This window comes from Lissotriton helveticus, chromosome 2_1 (genome assembly GCF_964261635.1).
Source record: "Lissotriton helveticus chromosome 2_1, aLisHel1.1, whole genome shotgun sequence".
In the NCBI taxonomy this organism is placed as follows: Eukaryota; Metazoa; Chordata; class Amphibia; order Caudata; family Salamandridae; genus Lissotriton; species Lissotriton helveticus.
The window spans coordinates 951,306,646-951,331,374 of NC_136059.1; the positions used below are offsets into that span (position 1 = coordinate 951,306,646).

Below are 24,729 nucleotides of genomic sequence, written 5' to 3' on the forward strand. Positions count from 1 at the left end.
TTTAATTTGAACTAACTGTCCTAAAATAAAATGTCGCTCCCCTACCCCTGTCAATTGGTCTGATCATTATGTATTGGGATTTACTTTATTAGGTTTTCAATTGCCTCATCATAAACCACTACCTGCTGTATGGAGAAGAGAATGGCATAATATCACTTCTGAAGGACTCAAGAAGGTATGTATTGAACCTACTTTCTCCGAGAATGATATTGAAACAGGACTGACTAAATTTAATAAAGCGCTCCTGGAGGCAGTGGATTCACTAGCACCTTTGAAACAGTCTAAGCAACATCCTAAATCGAAGCAGGAAGCATGGTATATGGAAGATTTGAGAGTAGAAAAGCAGCAATGTAGGAAACTGGAGAAAGTATGGAGGAAAGCACATACACCTTGCAGTAAAAAGCTTTATCTGGAGGCCCTATAGGTATCATAAAAATATAAAACTGGCCAGGAAAAATAGTCTGGCGCTACAAATAACGGAAGCAGGTAATTCCACTAGAGAACTTTACAAAATTCTCAAACTATTTGTCAAACCTACTGCCTGTGAAAGCCCTGATGATTTTACTCAAACCTTATGCGATGATATTTCCGCATTTTTTGAGAGCAAGATTGAATTAATCTATGAGAAAATCACCAAGGCATTATACATCAAGAGTAGTATGGCTGACTCTCCCCTTCTTCGGATATCAAAGAGTGAAAGCTGCTGTCTCACCATGATTCCGGAAATTAGTTTGTCCGAAGTTACCGTTCTGTACAATCAAATTAAAACAGGATCACCTACAGACCTCCTGCCTGCAAAAATGATAGCCCCTCTGGGTAGCCTGCTGGCCCCGAGTTTTCGAACTTTGATTAACCTTTCCCTTAAGGAAGGGCTGGTGCCTAGTGTCTGGAAGAGGGCAGTTGTGAACCCTATTCGCAAAAACACGGCGTTACCATGGTCAGACCTTAACAACCTCCGTCCGATTCCACTCTTGACTCATTTGAGTAAGATGGCTGAGAAACATGTCAACACCCATGTGTCTAAATTCATCGAGGCAGCGGACGGTCTGGACCCTTCTCAATCTGGGTTCAGACCTAATCACAGCACCGAATCAGCTCTCCTCTCCGTGACCGATACCATCCGGATGGCACAGGATAGAGGAGGCTCCATGATTCTGGTGCTGTTAGATTTGATCCGTTGCCTTCGACACGGTGTCACATGACATTCTGGTCAGTCATCTGAAGAGGGTAGGGATAGGCGGAATGGCTCTTTCATGGTTAAAGAGTTTTATCACTGGCCGGTCACAGAGTGTTCGATTGGGCTCCCATTTGTCCATCTCTAGGGAGCTCACCAAGGGGGTTCCACAGGGCTCATGCCTAAGCCCCACATTGTTTAATGTGTATGTGGCCCCCTTGGCTGAAATTGTGAGGGAATATGGGTTCACACCTATATCCTATGCTGACGACACCCAGCTTTTGTTCCCTTTCCAGACCATGACGCCAGCAGTTAAAAGCTCCTTTGCCGCAGGAATGAGAGCCATATCCAACGGGATGACCTCCAATTGCCTACAGTGCAATGTGGACAAGACGGAGGTCATGCTTTTCGGAGACGCCCCGCTCCTTTGGTCACCTGAGGGGTGGCCTCCGGATTTAGGCTCTGCTCCCTGTCCAAAGGAGACAGTGAAAAACTTGGGGGTCAAGCTTGATCGATCCTTGATACTCAAGAACCATGCTACCCAGGTAACAGGATCCTGTATGAGGGTCATTGGACTATTGAGGAGAGTGTTCCCATATTTAGCAGATAGTCACAGGAAAACTCTAGTGCAGGCATTGGTAATCAGCAGGTTAGATTACTGTAATGGGCTGCTTATTTCCGCAAATGAAGACCAGTTAGGCAGGCTATAAGTAGCCCAGAACACAGCCGCCAGATTAATCTTAAATGTACCAGCCAGGTCCTCATCTCGCCCCCTATTAAATAAGTTACACTGGCTGCCTGTTCATCAGAGGGTGACATTTAAGATCTGTTGCATTATTCATAAATGCCTGTTTGATGTTGGTCCTAAATACCCATCTGAAATATTTAGACCTTATGAGCCAGGCCGCTCCTTACGCTCTAAGAATCAAGCTCTACTCCAGATACCTAGGATCAAAAAAGAGAGACAGGGAGGCCGGGCTTTATCGTATAAAGGCCCCACCCTCTGGAACTCCCTGCCCCTCACCCTCAGGCTAAACCCTAATCTGACTGCATTTAGGAAATGCCTAAAGACCCATCTGTTTCTGACCTGGTAATTTCCCACCATTCCGGCCTGATTGTCTTTATGTTAACCAGCTTGTGGTAAGAATGCAAGCGCGGAGATACCCCTTCGGGGGTCGAATTCCTGCGCTATACAAGAAAATAAATAAATAAATGCCTTCTGCACCCCAATTATGGCTGCATTTCAGTAACAAACCGGAAATGGAGATCACATTTCCCTTGCTTCCCAGGCACACGCCACCCTTCCGACGCCATCGAATATGCGTGACGGTGCCTGTGGAGCTAGACGTTTACGACTAAACGCCAATACCTAAAAGTGATAAAATACAGCCTCACCTACCCCAGACTTTGTGGATAACAAACCATTCGAGGCCTCCATTCCTTGGTTCCCATTAAGTTTACCGGACAGGATGTTCTTTTGATTAGCCCAACTGTGGAGAGTGGCTTTGCATTCAAGCGCTCACATTTGCTTTGAAATTTTGAGAAGCGTTTTTCAAAGACTTACTCCAGGCACCAGGCATAGTGATAGCATGGTTTCTTCGTCACTGCCATCTTCCCCAACACTGACCCAGTGTCTTTAAATGACTTGTGAAAATGGTGAAAGCCATAAAACATGACATTGCTTTTTGAATCATCCTAAGATACGACGCTTTAATAATATTAGGTGAATTCAGAAGAAAATAACCTGGAGCCCTACTTCCCACTATATTTGTTGTTTCAGCATTATCATAGGCTCATGTCCTCCAAAATTGACAACTTCAGCAGCTCTTGCAGGTGACCAAAGGCGATGCACTGACCAGCAGGCACATTTGGGCACCACCGTCAATGTTGCATTTGGTTACGTGGTGGACTTCCTAGAAATGTCCGGCCTCAAAATAGTTTCTGCACTGCAGTAGTGCCTTCCGTGCAGAGGAGGGGTTCAAGTATTATGTTAATACGGTCGAAATGAGAGTTTCACTCAACCTCTATCTACTACACGACTATGTCAAGTACAAAATACAAAGGTGAACAGTTCAAAAGCAAAGCACCACTCAGGCCAAGATGGCCATAACCTGGAATTACAGACTGGTGGGAGGCTTAGAGCAAGGGTTATGCATGGACAGGATGGAGTGCAGGACTGTTGTAGACAGCAACATGACATTAAGTTGTGGTAGGAATCACTCCACCTCATCGTCAGTTGTCAGGCCCACTACACAACTATGCATAAAGGACACTGGACAAGTTGTCATGTATGCTGCAAAGCTCGCGATAGAAAAGGAAGATTCCACTCCCTTTATCCCCATTATGAGTGGCCTGCCCATTCCTTCATAGTTGTCACTCATTTTAAGATGCGTCACGAGGGAGAGAAAACTAGCACTTAGAAGCTCCATAGGGATAGTGGAGGGACAATGAGGTAAAACAAGGGTTCAGTTAATGTGTGTAGACTGGTGACACCATTTACTGCCAAAACAGACAGAAAAATAAAAAGCATACTTATTAGTTAGAGGAAAAACTCACACTGAAATGTGTAACTGGAAAGGTAAGCCTAAAGTGTGAGAGAACTAGGCTCAAGAGGTCAGACTGCAACACTTTTGAGAATCCATGTGAAGAAAAACTGAAAAACTTAAAACACCTGGCAAAGCTTTCCAACCTCTTTTTAGGTCTTGCAGAGAGACCTATTGCAGCCAAACCACAAAGCTGACTTTTTACGATCCGGATTTGTAGAAGTGCACGTGCTCGTGAACGCGCTTCTATCCCCCTGCCTTGCTCTTCAAAGGCTCCCCTTACCATTTGCTGACTTCACGATGCGGATTTGTAGAAGTGCACGTGCTCGTGACCGCGCTTCTATCCCCCTGCCTTGCTCTTCAAACGCTCACCTTACCATTTGCTCCTGCCTCCCCGCTCACTGGTTCACACTTCAAGGCCGCCAGGCCGTGACTCGTATTTCGGCCCAGCAGCTTCAAAGGGATCTGCTTCCCCGCCCACTGCTTCACACTTCACGGCCTGGCGGCCGTGACTCACTCTTTCTCTCTCACTCTCAATGCTTGGCTTGCACAGCTCCCACCCACTCCCGTATCCTTGCATCTTTGATCTTTCTTTTTAGACTTAGGATGTGACGCATATGCTACAGCACAATTATAGTGTAGCTCTCCAGAGGACATGAATCCATAAGCTATACGTTATCAGTAATCGTTTCAGCCGAAAAAATACAGCCAAGGGACACAAGATGGCAGTATTGGTAAAAATGTGGTGAATAACAGAACAATTTAATAGCGTTAACACATTAAAAGTGTGGCGTTGTTCTAACCGGCTTGTTGAGTATGTAATGTTTGTTTGTGTACTTTGACTTTATTTGCATTGAGCCCTATGATGGTTTATTTATTGGCACCATTCCTCTTGTTTATGTTGTTATTTGGTTATCGGCACACTTGCACTCGTCCAACATGGCGCTTGCACCCTTTATATCATTACTCTTTGAACACGTAGTACATCTCCTACCTCTGCACCAGTACATTATCTAGGGTCTCGTGCTCTGCACCGTTGTTCGAACACCAGCACCAGCCTCGAGTCACTGCCACTTCGTTGAAGTAAGTTAACTTACCATCAGCCTTGACTTAGCATGTTTTGGGCCCTCTTGTCACCTTATTTCGTTTGTTTGTTAAATTGTTACAAGCTCATAACTAGGATGCACCCGCGTTCACTTACTAGTCATTGAGTTGGTTTACACACTGCGATTTTAGCATGTTTGTCACACATGATACAGCCAGTATTTTTTCCTTACAATAACATGTGAGGCAACAATTTTTGAGCTCTTATAGTGCTCTCAACAATGGTGCACCCGCATTTACTTATACGTTTTTATTCATTTATTTGGTTGACACTTGCGATATGTGTATGTCCATGATTTTCGTTCTAATAGTCAGTACACACTTTTAGTAAATTTGTTTGCATGGCAATTTATGGAAGCCCGATTTGACCCTCCTCCTCTGAGAGTTAGCATGGTTCAGTGCCTTGTCTATTATTATTTCGTTACACCGTCCGAGTTCACCTGGGTGAAGGTGCAGGCACACCAATGTCGGTTGGTTACTCAGGATTTCTTTGCCTTATTTTTGTATTGAATTCCCCTGACGAAGGGCAAACGCTGCACGAAATGCATTGGGCGAAGTGGAAATGTATGCTGATATGCATTTAAGTTGGCTCTATGGAGTGATGATATGATGAAATGAATATCGTCCCATCAAACAAAGAATAAAAAACCTTTGTCAATCCACTTGAAGATCCTTGCCTAAATTTTGGATTAAACTTTTGAAACAATCTCTTGACATTGCAACTCGCGATATTCCTGCTGTGCTCAGGGGGACGTTTTTATTTAGTTCATTAGTTTCAGGGGTATTCATCGGTATAGTTGCGTACCTCCTGAAGCTGCTTTATTACGAATACTTTTAGAGGGCCTGTGTGCTTGCCTTTGTAGGCAGGGGGACTGTGTCACCATGAAGAATAGAAAAGTAAGGTCCCCGACCTGGACATATCAAACAGGCCCGGGCTGGAAAGGTGAGTTGCTGTTAAAGCAGCAGCTGGAACCCTCTTCACACATGGGCATTCCAGGCTGCCAGTGATGCTTATCACAAACTTACCTTGTTTTCATTGCACTCTCCCTGCCCTCCTCCGGTGCCCACGTGCTGGTTTATCCACCCCATCCCCCTCCCCCTTGTTGGTGCGCCCTCATACGCCCCTTTGTCTGTTGTTGCTCCCTCGTGCTCAACAGCCCTTCCTTCCCCCTCCCCCGGTGTCCGTTCTGTTCCCTCCCACCTCCATGACTCTGGATGGCACCTAATACAGTTTCATCGAGCTTAGGGAGAAATGTGTTATTCTTTTCAGCCGCCCTCCACAGAGATTAGTTGTGCGAGTTTCTCTTTCAATTAAGTTCAGAAGTGTGTTACAATTTCTGGAGAATATTTGAAATAAACAACTGATATGAAATAGTTTGAGCGCCCCACCCCGGCCATTTCATACGCACCCATTTAACACTGAAAATGGCAGGCTTGACAACGTAGAAGCAGTCGCGTCACTGTGGCATTCGTAGGGAAGATTTACACAGCTTTGGTCTCCATTAGAGATGCCACCTACATTGGTATTCCTCCTCCAAGCCAAAGCGCTCTGGCAGTGTAATATGTTCTTTGAAGAGGTGACATACTAAGATTTTGTGGTGTAGTTTAAAATCAAGGATGCAACTAACATGTGAAATGCCCGTGGGCATGCATTGCTCACTGCCTGGGCTGGATTTCCATAGCTCTCGTTCTTTAAAATGAACTTTATATAGGGCAGCACTCCGTTGCCCAGAAGGTGTACTCTCGTGAAGGTGTTCTTCTATCACAGAAGTTAACCTCGAAGTACTTGCAGAATTCAAACTCATTAACGGAACATTCACAGATGTTAGCAGTCGTGAACTAGTTCTGACTATATTTGTTTTTCTTACTCTCCCTTATCTGCCCGTCCTCTGTAGCTCTGCCATCCCGTTCCTCCATTAGTTTTCCTGCCCTCGCCGGGCTCCTTTCTGGGGCTCCCCACCCTTCCTTAGTTTCATATGAGTATATTTAATATCACTATGGATGATTGTACTGACTGTGGCCGTGGATGATGCTCACTTAGGTTATCCATACCTCCGATCCATACCACCCCCCACTCCATCCATCCATCCATCCCCCCACTCTCCGTCTACCTCTCTCCCTTTCCCTCACTTCCCTCTCCCTCTCTCCTCTCTCACCCTCTCTCTCTCCTCTCCCCCTCTTCTCTCCTCTCTCCCTCTTTACCTTCCCCCTGCTCTCCTTTTTCTCCCTCTCCCCATCTCCCCCTCTGCCTGCTCTCCTCTCTCTCTCCCTCTCCTCTCTCTCCCCTCCGTCCTTCGCTCTCGTCCTCCCCCTCTCTTCTTACCCTCCCTCTCTCCCTCTACCCTCTCTCCCTTTCTCTCTCCCTTTCCCTCACTTCCCTCTCCCTTTCCCTCTCTTCCCTCTCCCTCTCTCCCTTTCCCTCTCTTCCCTCTCCTCTCTCCCCGTCTCCGTCTCCGTCTCCCTCTCCTCTCTCCCCCTCTCTCTCTCATCTCTCCCCCCTCTCTCCTCTCTCTTTACCCTCTCCCTCTCCCTGCTCTCCTTTTTCTCCCTCTCCCCATCTCCCACTCAGCACCACCACAGCATCACTCAGCACCACCACAGCATCACTCAGCACCACCACAGCATCACTCAGCACCACCACAGCATCACTCAGCACCACCACACCATCACTCAGCACCACCACACCATCACTCAGCACCACCACACCATCACTCAGCACCACCACACCATCACTCAGCACCACCACACCACAGCACCACTCAACGCCAGAGCACCACTCAACGCCACAGCACCACTCAACGCCACAGCACCACTCAACGCCACAGCACCACTCAACGCCACAGCACCACTCAACGCCACAGTATCACTCGGCACCACTGAATGCCACAGCACCCCTCAACGCCACAGCGCCACTCGATGCCACAACACCACTCAATGCCACAACACCATAGCATTACTCAATGCGACAGCACCACTCAACACCACAGCACCACTCAATGCGACAGCACCACTCAACGCCACAGCACCACTCAACGCCACAGCACCACTCAACGCCACAGCACCACTCAACGCCACAGCACCACTCAATGCCACAGCACCACTCAATGCCACAGCACCACTCAATGCCACAGTATCACTCAGCGCCACTCAACGCCACAGCACCACTGAATGCCACAGCATCACCAGGCACAACTGAAAGCCACAGCATCACTCAGCACCACTCAACGCCACAGCATCACTCAGCACCACTGAAGGCCACAGCAACACTCAGCACCACTGAACGCCACAGCATCACTCAGTACCACTGAAGGCCACAGCATCACTCTGTGCAACATTCAACAACAACTGGTTCTAATATGTTCTCTCAATGTTTCAAGCTTTATTACAAATGTCACAAAAAGATGTTAATATTTCACTGCTCTTGGATTTTCATCACAATAAAATACACTGAACATAATCTTCCCAGAAGTTATTTACAAAAGTTTAAGCTATTGCCATTATAAATTATAATAACTTTTGGGTATTAATTATTTAAAAGAAATAAAAGCCATTGTTATTTGTAATATCAATACATCTAAGTCACGTAAATACAACACATATTGCATTACAAATGCTATAGGTGTCACATTTGCGAAAGTTAAAACTATTGGCATTGTAAATGACAAAGCTATTAATTTCGCTATTTTCAAAACCAACACATAAATAAAAAAAATGACATTTACAATACCAATAGCTCAAACTTTCCTAATGCGAGACCTATTGCATTGCAAATGCTTGTTATTGTAAATCGCAGAAACCAGCATTAATGCAGCCTGCCAAATATAGCTGGCTGCAGCAACCGTGGTCCCTTCTGAACCGTAGCCCAGCGGTGCGATTCCATAGAGTGGGCGGATTATCACAAGACATAATGAGCGCCTCCGAGGGAAAGTTTAAAATTAGAGGCTGCGCTCGGGTTGTAAATCCGTAAACACCACCTCTGCTCCTATTTCTATTTTCAGCTCGCACCCATTAGAGAGCTTCAGCGCCTGGATCCCAGGAATAACAGGGCATCATTGCCAGGCGCTGGATTTAAGCAGCACTTTCCAAGACCCTCTTTAAATATCTGGGCAGCTTCCAGGGAGAGCCCTAGCAGCACACTGCAGGAGCAGACAGTTGTATTTTTGTCGTTTTTACAATAACACGGCCCGGGTAATTTACAATAATGCTCTCATACAGGAAGAGTACTAAAAAGGCAATGTCAATATAAATCCATACTCATGTGTAAAGACGACAAATGTATGAAAAGTACACGGCATTTAAATGTATTTAGAACCTGACACGTCATCCCGTCGTTGAATACCTGATGCTCGTTCTGAGACCGGCGCGCGAGGTAGCGTGCGCACAGACGCATGAGAACATGGAGGGTAGAGAGAGGAATTTACCTCGAGGACAGAGCAATGAAGAACAGAACCTACATAAAAGAACAGTGTATTACACCCTGCTCCATATTTAAACGGGCAAACAGCAGCAGCAGAGGAGGTCACAGCTTCTGGGGTGTTTTTCCTTAATGACTATGTAGCATGAAAAAAATGGTTCCAAATGACACTGGTAGACTAAAAAAGTATTTAATTCCAAGAATAGACAATCTGGGCTAATAAAAGAATAGCTGGTTGTCATATCTCACCCCGCTACTATGCTGCCTTTTCCATCTTAGCTTTGCAGCAATTGCATTCCTGCCTGCACCCCTAGCCAGCAGCTCCACTCTACCAGGTGCCTGCAAGAAACGCAGCCAGAACTTCAACAGAATCCCGCCCGGCAGACCAATTAGCAATTCAACAGTGGCCTCATCTACAGCCCAGCCACAACTACGGCAGTAGATTTTTATGGCAGCCCCAACGCCACTTAAAACAGCTGTAGCTATCAGTAGCCTAAGTGCAGGCCGATCAGCACTTTAACAACAAACTTTGTAAAAGCCAATCCTGCACTTCAGCAGCATACCAGCTGGCAGTCCAGTCACCACTTCAGCAGCAGCCTCACCTGCAGACCAGACATCACTCGCAGCAGCAGCCCCACCGTCAGCCTTGCACAAGTGCCACCATTGCCTACGTAACGTTTGTTCTTGTGCTTGAGTGTCTGCCATTTATTGCAGTACTATACCTCTACTTATACTTTGTACGCCTATGTAACTTGCACAAGTCACTTTTTTCTCCTCCTGTAATGTACCGTTTGCTACCTCTTGTATTTTGTTTGCTCACAATTGTCACTTTTACCTCATGTAACTTAACGTTTGCTTTTGTAATTTGTTCACTTGTAATTTTCTCCTCATGAATCCTCAACGTTCCTATTGTGAAGCGCTCTGACACCTTCGGGTAAAGTCCGCGCTATATAAAAACGCATAAATAAATAAACAAACTCAAATTCACGCTTCACAACGAACACACGGTGTGATGATTGGCAATTCACACAACAAATCTCTGCATTGTTCCTTTTAAAATACATAAAGGATGGTGCTATTAAATGTTCAGAACAAAAGTCAGGTTTATACTCATATTTTTATAGGTTTTAGGGGTCCCTCAATAATGGCAAAGGGAAGGCAAATTTAGCTTGTTAGTGCAAAAATTAGAGTGACCCCGTCCAGTCTCACAGGCGCAGAGTAAGACAAAGTAGATGATGGAATATACTATCCCCACAACAAAGAAATGAGCTGCAGTTTATGCCTGAAGCCAGTAGGGGGCATCAGATGCATTATGGATGGTTCAGACACATGTGTCCTTTGATGGACCAACTCTTATTTGATATTCTTTTTATCAGCCTGCTTTACAGCGAGAACATTCATTTAGACAACAACTTTACTCTGGAAAGTTTAGGCTGAAACACCAAGTCCAGACAAAAGCACCTCATTCACTGTCTTCACAAAAGCTTCAGAAACCTAGAATTTTTTTTTCAGGTGTGAGTGGAAAACTCAGAGACAAACCATGTGGTGTCTGTCGATCTGATGTTACAGAATGAGTGAGCGCTTAGAAAGATGAATGGCCAAGTACTGCAAACCGGGTGCCCTTGGGCTCATCTGTGAGGGGGCACAATGTACCTGTCGAGCAACACAAGTGCGCAGCATGTTGCACCTAAGGGAAATGCAGAAGCCATCATCAGCTCACAGCAATCCGAGCTGTAATCACACATTCTGGACAATGTATACAATCCAGTGTATGTTGCTCTGGCAAGCCCACCCCTGATCCTTTGCTGGAACAGGTATGTATGTGCTAGGGAATATTGCACTGCGGCTGCAAGGGTTGCATCAAGTCTGTGTTGCAGATGGGGTCCTCTAATGGGTGGTGACTGGGCCCTTACACTGAGTGGTTGTGCCTTCCCTAACACCTCTTTGAATGCATCATGTCTGTGGTTTCCACTCTCATCTACCATTGTCTCCCACGCATTTGATCTACGTCGAGCCCTTCTCTTGTCCTTCCCCATGCACTCTCCCTTCTTGTACCTTATACCCTCCTTGTCCATGCTCCATCCCTTGTACCTGTGCTCCCTCTTTACCCTATGCAATTCCAGTTTTGCCACTGCCCTCTTGCATAGCCCGCTCCTCTTCCTCCTCCATGAAAGTGGCAATGAGTTTGGGCTTGATAGTGAAAAGCTAATCGCTAAACTTCTTTAATACACTGACTGTTACACTTTGTGTAAGAAATAATCATCAGGTACTTCCACACATGTGCTACCTCGTGTGCATTGTTCAAGATTGCCTACATCTTTTTTAACATAAAAAAAACACACACAAAAGAAATGTCCCTATTGGCGCTCTGTTTAGATGTCGATGTCATCAGATATAGACAGGTAACTTCTCTCATGGATTTTTCTAAGAACAGTGTGGTCCTTCTGGAAACAAGGATTTTATCTTAAATATGAAATGGGAATGTGCAGGGCATAGACATGCTTTAAAAGCAACAATATGTGCAACACAAATATGAGTCATATGGCCAGATTGTTTAACAGGCTGTTGTGATGCATGTTGGCATGTAGAAATAACCAGAAACCGCAAGTAGATTAAGGGAGGGTTTATTGTAAATTGAATGGGTACTTGAATTACACCACTCGAAGCAGATGTAGATAGATGCTTTGCCCTGGTATGTCTGCTTTAACTGTCTTCCAGGGAACCCTCACAACCTTGACCTCATTAGGTAACCTCATGAGCAGGGTACCACACAGACCTTTCACCTCTAGATCTACAAAGCAAACATGATGTGCATGTTCACATTTTTATGTCATCTAAAATGGTAACCCATTTCTAAAAAGCAATAAATTGCCATTAATATGAACTGTTCATTGTTTTAAATTATGGAGGCTAAAAAGTTGTGTCAGTGCTGTGACGGACGGCCGCATTGATACCAGGAGTTTGGTGGTCAGGTTAGAGGGTATGGTGGGTGGAGTAAAAGCAAAGCGAGTACATCTACTGGTTGAATGACACTATGTAAAACCAGAAAACCTGGGATTAATCCCGGCTTTCCCACTTTTCTGAATTGCACGGTCCTAGGCAATTGTTTGATTTCACTTTCCCTGTTTTTTCTTCATTCTCACAATTAGGAGGACTTTGAAATTTGAATTTGAATTTAAAAAAAAAAAAATGACTTCAGGATGTGCACTGTACAAAACCTTCTCCTGTATTTGATTTAATAAACATTTTTTTTATGTACAATAGGAATTCAGGCCACCGAGAAGGTGCACATAACAAATAACTTGCCTCTTAGTTCTCGGTTGGCAATGTTGTCAGGATGAAGGGAAAGCACAAAGTTTTCTAAATTTATGTTTGAAAACTATCATTTCAAAAACAAAATAGCTTGCAATACACTGATGTAATCTGAAGTAACAAGGTGAAATGGTTCTGCATGTTGCTGAAATACACTTTTTGAATTTTGAAGAGACTATCAAATTTTGCACGTTTGTTGCAAGATGTCTTAAAAAAGTGAATGTATTCCTAAAGGTAAGCGGTGAAGACACCCTAGTTACTTCCTTTAACTTCATTTATCATTTAAATAAATGCTTGCCCGTTTATTTATCATCTTTTTAATGTTAGTGGTGAGTTAAGTAAACAACAATGCAGTCCTGCTTTTGACCAGGGGCTGCATGTAAAGGCCAAAAGTGCCAAATGCAGCACTGTTTTAAACAGATTCCTGCCTTTCCCGCAGGTTCCCATGGATCCTTATATACAGCTCATAAGGAGATACTGACTGGAAGGATACACTCCTCTGAGAATCTGAAAATTATTCAGATTATACAAAGGCATATACACCTTTTGTGCAGCATAGAGTAGCCAATAAAGCATCATGTCCAAAACTTTGAGCAGCAGAGCAATGCAAGGAGTCCTATTTTTATGTCTGGTGTTAGCCAAGACTTTTTGGTTTCACCAAAATAATATGTATACCCTACGTACTCATAGGGCTTTTCAGCCTTATCCATTTGTCTGTTATTTTTCTTCTGCCCACTACAGCATATAGCTTGGGACCACGGGTCAGCCCATTTAAACCAATAGCTACCTTCAATGTGCGTGGAAGCTTTCTGCTCTTTCACAAGCAGCACATCCTCACACAAAGTAGATCCTTTCTGTGCCAGGGACTATTATGGCAATGGGTGCTTTCTGAGACCAAAAACATATTTGCTTTTAGACAAGGCTTTTTGGGGGTTGATGAGTGTATGGCATCTGGCAAAGCAATGACGTTTTGCAAAAAACATAACAAAACAACAATTGATAAAGTCAAATGGTTGGCAGCCACAGCCAGACCTACTGGCTTTGCCTATTCCTGATTAACTTAGTCACATGAAAAATGTCCTGGTTCTTTGTGGAGCTTTGTTGCATCAACAGAGGCCTATCACAGAGGATAACCTGAGTGAGGATTCTCGCTCTTGGATGAAGTAGAGTCTAAGGACCAGTAATGGGTGGAGATACATTTTCAACTGTTGGCTTACCTTTAACATGCACTGTAGATCTGGTATAAATGAATCTACATCTAAAATGCACATTTTACGACAACATGCGTTCTTACCTTCCGGAGCCTCGCAAGCAGACTTATTACATGTTCATGTTGTTCCGCTTTCGCAAGATCCTCAGCGGTCTTTCCATCCTATCAAAAGAGATTACTGGCAATTAATACAAGCATTGGCAGCAAAATCAGGGAGGCACGTGTGCTCATCTTAATAGGGCATACACATATAACCTGGTTAAAACAAACCAAAGGGAATCCAGAATATTCAGTCCAGCCATTACTCACTAATCACTCACTTTAGCCATGAACAATACAAACAAGATAGATGTGCTCATTCTGCTCGGTGCAGTTGAGATGGCGGATTGATGTCCATGCAGAGGACCATCCGCAAGCTTTGTCAGAGGACTGTCATATCTGGGGCGAGTGACGTCTAGTCGCCACTTTGAACAGAGCACAGACTAAGGCCAGACTTGTAAAGAAGGGTATATTGTAAAATAGGATCTTATGTGTAGATCACACTATGTGACACCTAAGCAGGTCAGAGTATATTCAAGGAAAATACTTTAGAACTGAAACTATGATCTCAGAGGTTACAAGTGCAAGGATTCAACATCATAAAAACCTTTTCTCACAACTATTCTATTCATATCCTTCCAGCTCATTCCCAAACTTTCACGTAAATGTATTTCATAAGAAACAGTCTGGACTAGTAGGGCGGCGTTTAAACCAAGTCTGTGTCAGCTAATCCGGAACTTCTGGTCACCCAAAAATGGAGGGTGTCTGGATATGTGGCGGTCCAATATAAAGGCCAGTAACTGTCCTGTATTCATGTGGACGTTACCTAGCAACTGTGCGATGAGTGATGTCCAGCCTGCCAGTATGTACCCAGAGGTGTAGCTCTGCCAGCAAAAGCAGAAACATGTTGCCTCGTACAACTTAAGGTATGGCTGTAATGCCGAATGTTCCAGGCTGTCACATCTGGATAGTCCGAGCTATTCTGCCTGGGGCCTGAGCATGTACCATAAATCTGACTAAGCTCCACCTGAAGAGCAGCAATGGTATGCGAAGTTCAAGTATGTACATTTTATGTAAACAATAGCTAGCCCTATTGTCTATTGCCAGATTTTTTACATTTTGTGCTACCTAAGGGGTTATTTATTCTCTTTGTCTTGTCAACATCTGTAAAGTACAGGAGCTTAACTGGGGTATACAGCACTGGCAAATGATGTGAGCCACAGTTTTGGTTCTTGGGGGTGGAGATGAAGAGCAGAGGGAGGCAGGGTTGGCTTTGATGGTGCTTGCCAAACCTGGATAAGGCACAGGAATCTATTGGCTGTGATCCCTGCAGTCTCCTTCTCCCATCCACATTGTCTCTCATAGGACCAGGCATGTCTGCACATAACCTCCGATAATCACTCATATGCTGTTGGTCTCTTCCCTGACACTACCAGGCATGACCCCCACCAGGCTCTTCGCACCTTCCCACTCTACTGGTCTGCATTGCGGTACCCACATTCTTCCCCTTCCACCTAGCTTTTATCGTCAATGTGCCACCACTAAACTCTAGGCTCACAATAACCCCTGTCCACACACCCAAAACCCACACATCACACTAGTTTTGAAGCCAACACTCCAACCCTTTCTCCATCAAGGAAGGGGTACCACAGCCAATCAACATACTTCTGTGGCAGATGATGACTTCATGGTATGACCTACACCAGTGCAGATTCACATCAAGAGGAAGCTTTGCTGCAACCCTGCATCCAAGGACCAGATGACCTTGCACACTGGGCATCCACCATCAGCTGTTTGTTAAATGGGAGAGGGCAAGCAACATACCATTTAATCATCTCAAGGTTTGTTAACCTCCTGATCCTGACTAAATACCTGTTATAGATTGAAGTACTTGTAAGATGTATATGCCTCTCTGTGCTTTACGGTTTGATTTATTTCCACAAAATATTCAATGGCACAAAAGAGACATCCATCCAAATTTACACTGATAACGATCAACCTAATCCCAGTTCCTGGAACCTAATTGTACACAAGTGTCAACTCCTGGCACCACAAAGCATCCCACCTAGCTTCTCAATAGCACATCTACATCATGGTACAGTCATAAGAAGGAGAAGGAGAGCAGACCGCCACTTACCTGTGGGTCCTGAGAGACGCCGCCACCGCCAGGAGTCATACCAGGGCAGCCAGGTTCATTGCGAGCACGCCGCCACCGCCAGGAGTCATCTTGCTGCTGACTACACGCGCCGCCGCTCCGGGACTACAGTTCCCGGCAGCCTACGCGGCGGCACGTTCTTTGACACCGCGAGAGCGCCAGGAGGCGCGCATAAGCAGCGCTGCACCCGGCAGAGTGGGGGAGAAGGAGAGCAAACCGCCACTACCTGTGGGTCCTGAGAGACGCCGCCACCGCCAGGAGTCATACCAGGGCAGCCAGGTTCATTGCGAGCACGCGGCCACCGCCAGGAGTCATCTTGCTGCTGACTACACGCGCCGCCGCTCTGGGACTACAGATCCCGGCAGCCTACGCGGCGGCGCGTTCTTTGACACCGCGAGAGCGCCAGGAGGCGCGCATAAGCAGCGCTGCACCCGGCGGAGTGGGGGAGAAGGAGAGCAAACCGCCACTTACCTGTGGGTCCTGAGAGACGCGGCCACCGCCAGGAGTCATAGCAGGGCAGCCAGGTTCATTGCGAGCACGCCGCCACCACCAGGAGTCATCTTGCTGCTGACTACACGCGCCGCCGCTCCGGGACTACAGTTCCCGGCAGCCTACGCGGCGGCACGTTCTTTGACACCGCGAGAGCGCCAGGAGGCGCGCATAAGCAGCGCTGCACCCCGCTTCGCGGGACGCCCGGGGCGAAGCCCGGGCAAAGGGCGGGCCCTCTACGGCCCTCATCGGCAGGAAGAGACAGGGACAGGGCTCCGACCCCTGGTTCAATAGCCCAAGTAAGTCACCTTCTCCTTACCGGAAGTACTAGTGACTGTGATATCTCCTAGTGCCTCATATTACACGGATCTATATAGTCGCTACTTGATATATCTGCCCACTAACATGTCTAAACCTAAAACGAGTGTCCTACTCAACACTATAGACAATTATATGGTACAGAAAGTGACCCAAATTAATAATGACAGGAGATCATCTTTGGGCCTGAGCCTTTCTCCAGATTTGCTCATCGACAACACACCTTTACCTACTCCTGCTCATGATATTAGTAATGAAGTGTTTCAGTTCCCGGATATTAACCCTTCGCAGCAGCTCTTAGTAACTATTGCTGATCCTGCAACCGGGAGCACACCAGAGGAAGAACTAATACTCCTAGAAGAGGAGGCCCCTATACTGCTGCCTGCCCCAAGAGTAGTGAAGGCAGGGGGGAAGAGTTTACCTAAACGGGATGGCCTTCGCTCAGGGAAAAAATGTCATGATTTACCCCCACTGGACAATAATGGTGACGACACAGGGGGAACTACTGAAGGAAAGGTATATTTGGATGAAGACCAACTTAAGAAGCTGTTAAACGCCCTGGATAATAAGATTAAAACCATAACTAAGCCGCTCTTAAGTAAAATAGACCAGTTAACGGAAGAGGTGAATAGGCTGGGGGGTCTTCTACAAAAATCATTAAAAGAAAAAGTGTATATCCCAATGCCGAAAACAATCTTAGTTGAAACAAAAAACACCCAAACAGCCCCCAGGTTAGAACCACTTGAAAATATTCCCTTGGTCCCCACGGAGTACACTGAACTAGGAAGGGAGGGCTCTAGGGTTTTACACATCAACCAGAGTGATTCAGAAGGGTTGAGACAAAGGGACGGTAGAGTAGATTTAAATCCAGAGAAGGGGACTGTAGAACTAATAGTAGAAGCATCTCCTTTAATCCTGGTGCTGGCAAATGTCCCCCAATTGGAAGAAGGGCAAGTTGAAAACATCCCATCCCTGATAAATAAATCCCTACATTGGTTATCTAGGAATATGGCTTTTACCCCGGGAGGCAGGGACCAGTTGGCGCAAGAAGTAGTTAAAGCTAGAAGAGTTAAGTGGATTGGGGGGGGCACTAAAAAATATAAAGGGGACTGTGTGGTGCTACACCTGTCTGATCCAGAAGTGCTGCCTAACATTCTAGCGAATATATACCCCCCCAACGTAGATCAACTGAAATAGTGCCATTAACATTGGACTTCTTCTACGTGAGTAGAGGAGGGAATACTTTAAACCCAACTATGCTGAAAACTAAATGGATCCCAGTACATAAAAAGCCAGAACCCTTGAGAAAAGGAACGATTGGGGAATACCGCTGGAAAATAGATTCTCGGCCCTTGTCGGTCTTTCTGACCTTAATGAGTGCGACTGACTGGAAGCTCGGACGACTATAGGGAAGAATAATGTTGTAGAGCCCCAAGAAAGTGGTAACGACGCCCCTATAAAGTTCTTAGAAATAAATACTAGCGTCGGTAAGATATTTGGAATGACCGAAGATGAGTACACTACAGAAGAACTTGTGTCATTAATTCCCCGTAATATTATGAGCAATGAGGGAGTCAGTTTTACACCTCCCTTGTCGTACCATAATCAGGGAACCCGAATGCAAGAGCGGCCTAATCAGACAAAAGCTAGCCTTAGACTTATTTCCTGGAACTTGGCGGGAATTCACCGTAAACTTGATTCCCCTGAATGGTGTGAGTTTATCGACTCCCAAGATGTTATCATGCTACAGGAAACATGGGCAGTGGCACCTGTTTTTCTCCAGGGCTTTTTAAATTTCTCGGTCCCCGCAAACAAGAACACTAAAGGACGGCCCTCAGGGGGTCTAATTACTTGGGTACGACAATCCCTACAATGTACCATCAAGCAGAGGCCTGTTAGCAATTGTGATATACTCCCGATTCTGATCACCTGGGCCGATGGCCATAATATGGTCCTATATAACATCTACGCCAGGGGAACCCAAGGGGGCAAAGCATCGGTAGTGATAGATGCGTTGGACAATGATCTAGAGACCCTTCCAGCCCATTACACTGCCATAGTGGGGGGAGATCTGAATACAACATTTGAGCCACTAGGAGCCGAGGATAATGAATTGGCTCTAGAGGAGGATACCAAATGGGGAGTCCCCCAACTAGATTTACCGTTGGTAAAAAAATGGACAGAAGTAGCAATTCAGGTGAAGAGCATGTGCCTGGCTAGGGGGTTGAGGGCAGTAAATGGCCGCACTCCCTCAGACCAGCAGGGCACGAATACTTTTGATAATTTGAGGTCAAGCAGTCGGATAGACTACATCCTCATAGATCTTAGAGATTGGCACAAAGTAGAAGACATGAAAGTGACACCAAGATTGGAGAGTGACCACAATCCATTGTGCTTACTCTTTAATCAGGACCAAGGTGAAAGCTCAGCTAATAAGGACGGAGGAGTCACGACATTAGAAGTCGTTCCATCTAATAATCTCCGACACGTTAAATGGGCATCTTTGGTAGATAACCCTGGGGTTATGCAGGACTTACAGGAGGTAGTTAATAAAGAGGTTAGTAATCTGCAGATCCATTGTAATGAATTATATTTTAACAAATTAATTGAAGAGTCACAGCCTAAGTTCTTCACTAATTTGCAGAGGTTTTTCCTGAAAAAAACACAAAGGGGGAAGGGTACTGGTCCCCCGAGAAAAAGAGGGTGGTATGACCACTCATGTAGAAGGGCGCGACAGAACCTTAGCTTAGCATTAAGGACCAAAATAGGTGTACTAAAGGCTAGGGATGACTACAGGAAAGCACAAACCATGGCAAAAAGATTGTGGGAGGAGAACCTATGGCTAGATCTTAAGAAGGCATGTGTAGCCAAACAGAAAGAGTTCTGGGCCATTTTAAAGTGGGGTAGTGGGGGAATAGCTGACTGCCCGAAAAATAATGTAGCGCAGGTAGCGTGGGTGGACTTTTTCAAACCTCAATATGCTGATAATCTGCCCCAATCAACCGAATTGCCTCTAGAAAGAGTATTCTACAGCCATGGAATATTCTCACTGAAAGATGCAAATGAGGCAATGGATGGAGTAACCAGAGGTAGGGCACCAGGAATCGATGGAATACCAGCGGACATATTTCTATCGGACAGAGCAAACTGGTGTAAATATTTCGTATGGCTTACGAATTCCATCGCACAAGGAGCAATGATCCCAGCAACATGGAAGGGTGCGGAGATTATACCAGTCTTTAAAAAAGGGGATAACTCCCTACCAAGCAACTATAGGCCGATTAGCCTCATTGATTCGGCACAAAAATTGATGGGCAGGATGATTCAAAATAAAATTCAAGCCTGGATAGACGATAAAGATATCCTGTCCCCGTACCAAGCGGGCTTTCGACCATTAACCAGCTCTGTTGACCAGGTATTCCATTTTTTAACTTTGTTCTGGAAAAATGTAACCTTGATAAATGGCCCATTATATGCTGTTTTCGTTGACTTAAAGTCAGCGTTTGATTTGGTTCCTCGACAAAAATTATGGATTGTTTTGCGCGATCTCGGAATAAGCCCCGGATTGTTGACTTTGCTCATAAGAATGCATGAAAATAACTATGCAAGGATTAGGTGGGGTGCGCAAGGAGACGTCACTGAACCTTTCCCCGTGGAGCGTGGGGTCAGGCAGGGTTGCTTCCTGGCCCCCACCTTATTCTCTCTCTACATCAATGGCATAGTAGATTTCCTAAAGCAATCTCCGACTGATGCTCCAGAACTAAATGGGGAGCGGGTTCCAGTACTAATGTTTGCTGATGACACTTTACTGGTCTCGCGGACCCCAAGTGGTTTACAAAAGACAATCAACGCCTTTGGAGATTTCTGTCGGATTCGGGGCTTGGAACTAAATACGACAAAGACTAAGTTTATGAAATTGAATCCAGCAAAGCAATTTAAGGGAAAAATGTATTTTAATGGGTCCATTTTGGAGGAAGTGAATGCTTTCACCTATCTAGGTATTTCTTTACAGGCCAACATGAATTGGAAATCTCATATGGACTCTGTGGTGTTAAAGTTCAACCAATTGGCTGGGGCTATAGCACAAAAACATAAATCTTCATTTACAAAACCTATCCAGCCTACAATGGAGATTTATAGTATGAAAGTGTTGGGCGCTTGCCTCTACGGATCAGAGCTATGGGGCTTCTCCAACTTGAGTACTTTGGCTACTGCAGAAAACAAATTTCTCCGCAGATTGGTTGGTGCCCCACAGAGCACTCCCTCGATTCCGCTCCTTTATGACCTTGGGAGAAAGAAAATCGAGGACATGGCTAGATTGCGCCCTCTCTTATATTGGAGGTGCGTAAAGACTACCCCTGAATTGGGCCACTACGCATCTGCTCTCAAGGACATTATTAGCTCTGACCGATTTCATAAAATAGCCTGGCTCAAAGAAATTAGGACTTTGCTCCAAAAAATGCACCTAGAACATTTATGGACTGTAGTTGAGCCTCAGGCCTTTCCATCTAAGACACTATTGAAAAAGATGTATTGGGACATGATATACAATACTGCTTTGACTACTAATCAACCGTCCATGTTGGCATCCCAGTTCTTGGATTCAAAAGTAATACCTAAATGTGAACAGTACTGGGATTTGATCACTAAACCCCTAGATAGAAAGCTGTACTTCCAGTTCAGAATTGGTTCCCTACCACTTAATGCTTTTACTGCTAAATGGTCCCCAGGCAACGTAAACACATGCTGTTACTGTAAAGATCATGTTGAGGACATCCCTCATTTCCTGTTTGCATGCCCGTTATATGCTGCCCCGAGAACAAGATGGCTAAAACCGATCTGTAGGAATCTGGGGATTAGGAAATATCTAGAGGCACTAAGAATATTAAGATCAAACTGTGCCCCCAATCTTGCGATCGCCATAGCCAAATACCTGGGATGGGCCTGGATAATACGCACGCGCACTTTAAAATGTAATTAAATCATGTAAAATGGTCTGCATAACCATGGGTACCACCTTAATTAGATAAGTCTTTGTACTGTGACTCAGAGTTTTAAAAATATATGAATTTTTATAAATTGTAGTATTCGTCAGCGAATTGTAACTTGAATGGTGTTTAATATGTATTTTAAGTTGATCTTAAAAAATGTAGAATAGTATTTATAATGTTTAGGATAGGGTAACATGCTTTTATGACAATGCTGTCGAATAAAGTACTTAAACTTGAACTTGGTACAGTCATAACTCTCACATCCAGAGCCAGCCGTTGCTAAGATATTACCCTGGGCATGGGGGAGAGAAGTGTGGGGCCCTAGCTGATGGTAGTGATTTAAATGACACAGCAGGGGGTCCCTTTGTGTTCACAGGTCCCTGTCTGAGCAGGGACTGGGCTCTGAACACAAACATCCCCAGAGCTGATCTAATTCACTAATAGCTTAGTTGCCTCACGCAGATGATGGTTTCGTTCATGTGTGTCAGCAGGGGTCAGAGGGTGAAGGAAGGGGGCTAAAGGTGTGTTAAAAACATCGCCCGCCGTATGATAATGAAGAACTAAAACCACTTTAAACTGGCAAATCAGACAGAAACGAACACACAGGGACAAGTCTGGAGCAACATGAAAAGGAAACTGCTGTTGGCATAACCTTAATGCACACAGCTGCATGCGCCCCTCAGAAAAATGGCGGCCTGGGCCCAGCTCGCCAATACTAAAGTCAGGCCCTGCACCCATCACCCTCAGAACAGATAACATGACCCCAAGCAATATTGTTGGCTGTTTGCCTCCCGAATCGCAGTCCCACATCAGGTAATACCCATTGTTCACACTGCACCCACAGAACACATCAGATAAAACACTTGGCACCATCACGCGCACAATGCTGCTCCAAGCCAAGCAGCTGACTAATTGTTTACTACCACAATTAACACATCTTACTCTCGCACCAATTTACACCTCAAGCATCCAGAAGTGTTTAAGGTACATTTACCACAACGTGTACGTAGCGCCGCAGCAAAGCCATAAAGGACGAAATTGCATTAAAACCTATTATCCAATAGCTCATCTCTAAAGAACAGGAAACACACCCAAGTGCACTGCCAACAATTCACCTTGTGAAATCCTTTTCATATTTCAAATTGCACTCCCAAGGCTATCATTTAGAAGATATTATGTTTAACTGCTTTGTGATTTGTTCAAATAAAACTTTCAGGTTTCACAAAAAGCGAACAGGAAGAAAAGGTCTAAATGCTAAGCTGCTGTAACACCACACATGCATCTTCTTTCCCTTCCACTGGCAATGAGCAGTTTTTTCATTGACCAGACCCTCCAGGATATCGCGATTTCGCGATTTGCCGCGAAATCGGCACTTTTTAAAAAATGCAGCGATTTTTACAAAAATGCCTGCGAAATCGGCATTTTTGTAGAAATCGCTGCATTTTTCGCTATATCCTGGGGGGTCTGCTTTATCCAAAGACATGCACCGGTTGCCCCACACCTGTAGATGATCTACAGACACTGGGGTCAGAGGGTTAAAGCAGCTCGGCTGCAGCTGGCAGTGTGAAGGTCTAGGCTCTTTGTCATTCAGAGCTGCCCGGGACTGCGCTCGTTCGCACCTCTTCCTGGCCCACAAGAATGACAATGGGAGCCCTCACCTTGCACATCAACAGGAGGGGAGGGGGGGATGGGTTGTTGTCACAGAGGATGGAGCAGGAATCGGACAGAGCAGTTCTCCTTCGAGTGTAATGTGAAAGGGTTTGCCGTGACAGGAATAGGAACTTCGAGTCTTAGGCCTGTGAGAAGGCTCATTTACTGACCTGGCAAATTGTTTTTAAACACAGTCAGCAAGTCAATTTGGGAAAGAAACGGAGAACAATTTAAATTGAAAACTAAAGACACGCTACCTTAAATCTGTTAATATATTTTTTTTTTAACTCGAATCTTGCATTGCTGAGAGATTATCTGCAGCATGCACACCCGGAACTGTCTATGTGCTTGCACTTCTACTCTAATGTGAATTGTATTAGCAAAATGTCTGACCTTGCTTTAAAGATGTTGCACTAAGTGCTCCATCCATGTACGATTTTTAGCATTGGATCGTAGCAAGCTTCTCCTTAAAGCTGAAGTTTAGTGCAAAAACGCTGGGCTCTCTATGAGCATACTATGAAATCATGGTTTTATTCTATAGATTAAAGAATAAGCAGAGTATCAATTTTCCGATTTAAAAAAAGGACTACAGGCCATAGAAGGCAAACAAGCAATGGCACCTTTCAGTACTCCAGGATATGGGGTGAATGGATGAATGAAAGATTGAATAAATGGATAATGAGAGAGGATGGATGGATTGATGAGAGGGGAAGGATGGAGAGAAAATTTAAATAGCTGGATGTATGGGTGGAAGGGTAGCTGGATGATGGATGAGGGGAATGATGGATGAGGGGAAGGATGGATGATGGATGAAAGGAAGGATGGATGAGGGGAAGGATGGATGGATGAAGGGAAGGATGGATGAGAGGAAGGATGGATGATGGATGAGGGGATGGATAGAGGGGAAGGATGGATGGATGGATGGGTGGATGGATGGATGGATGGATGGGTGGGTGAAAGGATGGATGGATGATGAGGGGAAGGATGGATGGATGGATGGATGATGAGGGGATGGATGGATGTTTGATGAGGGGGTGGGTGAAAGGATGGATGATGAGGGGAAGGGTGGATGGATGGATGGATGGATGGATGATGAGGGAATGGATGGATGATGAGGGGGTGGGTGAAAGGATGGATGGATGATGAGGGGAAGGATGGATGGATGATGAGGGGAAGGATGGATGGATGAAGAGTGGGTGGGTAGATGGATGGATGGATGATGAGGTCAAAGGATGGATGGATGGATGATGAGGGCAAAGGATGGATGGATGATGAGGGAAAAGGATGGATGGGTGATGAGGGGAAGGATGGATGATGAGGGGAAGGACAG

The 24,729-nt window shown here is 45.2% G+C and overlaps 1 protein-coding gene across 2 annotated transcripts in view; it reads right to left on the reverse strand.

Annotated features, from left to right (window-relative positions):
* Positions 1–24,729, reverse strand: part of DAPK1 (death associated protein kinase 1) — a 615,679-nt gene that overhangs the window by 78,432 nt on the left and 512,518 nt on the right. For both annotated transcript variants that reach the window (XM_078675702.1, XM_078675704.1), the window contains one exon: positions 13,842–13,919. In XM_078675702.1, coding sequence (XP_078531828.1) covers positions 13,842–13,919 — 78 coding nt within the window. The remainder of the gene's footprint in view (positions 1–13,841; positions 13,920–24,729) is intronic.